The 849-nt window shown below is 56.5% G+C and overlaps 2 protein-coding genes across 2 annotated transcripts in view; both read right to left on the reverse strand.

The window, feature by feature from the left end:
- The window catches only part of LOC119588620 (ankyrin repeat domain-containing protein 65-like), a gene marked incomplete in the record, with an annotated part of 23,463 nt that overhangs the window by 5,562 nt on the left and 17,052 nt on the right, over window positions 1-849 (reverse strand).
- The window catches only part of LOC119588619 (microtubule-associated protein 1B-like), a gene marked incomplete at its 5' end in the record, with an annotated part of 3,073 nt that extends 2,224 nt beyond the window's left edge, over window positions 1-849 (reverse strand). The window contains 1 exon segment of the mRNA XM_037937259.1: window positions 1-849. Within this exon segment, the coding sequence (XP_037793187.1) occupies window positions 1-849 (849 nt within the window).

The following is an 849-nucleotide window of genomic DNA, read 5'->3' on the forward strand; positions in this document are numbered from 1 at the left end:
TCCCTTGTCTCTGAGTCTCCTCATAGCATGCCTTTCTCTTCGCATGAACTTGATTGAGGTGTCTGGTTCCCCGATGGATCCCTGTGACACCTCAGTCGTCATCTCACTGATCTCGCTGCCGTCCATGTCCAGCGTCTCGGTGGCTTCGCTCACTTCACTCACATCATCTGGCACCTGCCTCTCTGGCGACCCGTGTTCGCCGCCCCCCTCGGTCTCCCACCAGGGCTTCTCCTTGAACACGATGTTTGCCTGGAGACGCTCCCCTTCACTGGCGCTGTACATGGTACTGGAGTCGCTCATCATGCTTTCGGTGGCGTCCTCATAGTCCTCAGTCCTCGTGGACTCCTCGTAGGACTCGAACTCTAGGCTCTCCTCTTCGCTTTCGTCTCCACTTTCCTCGCCGCTCTCGACTTCTCCCTCAGCAGATGACGCAGCCACCGAGCTTTTTTTTAACGACGCCACCATCCCCGGGGCCCTGGACGCGTCCTCGGCGGCCGTGGCCTCCTCCCACCAAGGTCGGTCGTCCTCTTTGAAGAACTCTTTGGCGGAAACGACCTTCTTCTCGGCCTCCGCCTCCCACCACGGCCGGATCTCGTCCTTGAAAAATTCTTTGGCTGAAATCACCTTTGGTTTCTCTTCTTCCTGTGCCTCCCACCAAGGCCGCTCGTCCTCGAAGAAGTCCTTGGCAGATATGACCTTCGGCTTCTCCTCCTCCTCCCACCACGGTTTGTTGTCATCCTTGAAGAATTCTTTGGCTGGAACAGGTTTCTCGAAGTTTTCGAGAGCGTCTCTCCACCAACACTCATCTTCTCTCGCCCATTCTTTCACCGATATACCACCCCGCTTAGT

This window comes from Penaeus monodon, chromosome 24, assembly GCF_015228065.2.
Source record: "Penaeus monodon isolate SGIC_2016 chromosome 24, NSTDA_Pmon_1, whole genome shotgun sequence".
Taxonomy (NCBI): domain Eukaryota; kingdom Metazoa; phylum Arthropoda; class Malacostraca; order Decapoda; family Penaeidae; genus Penaeus; species Penaeus monodon.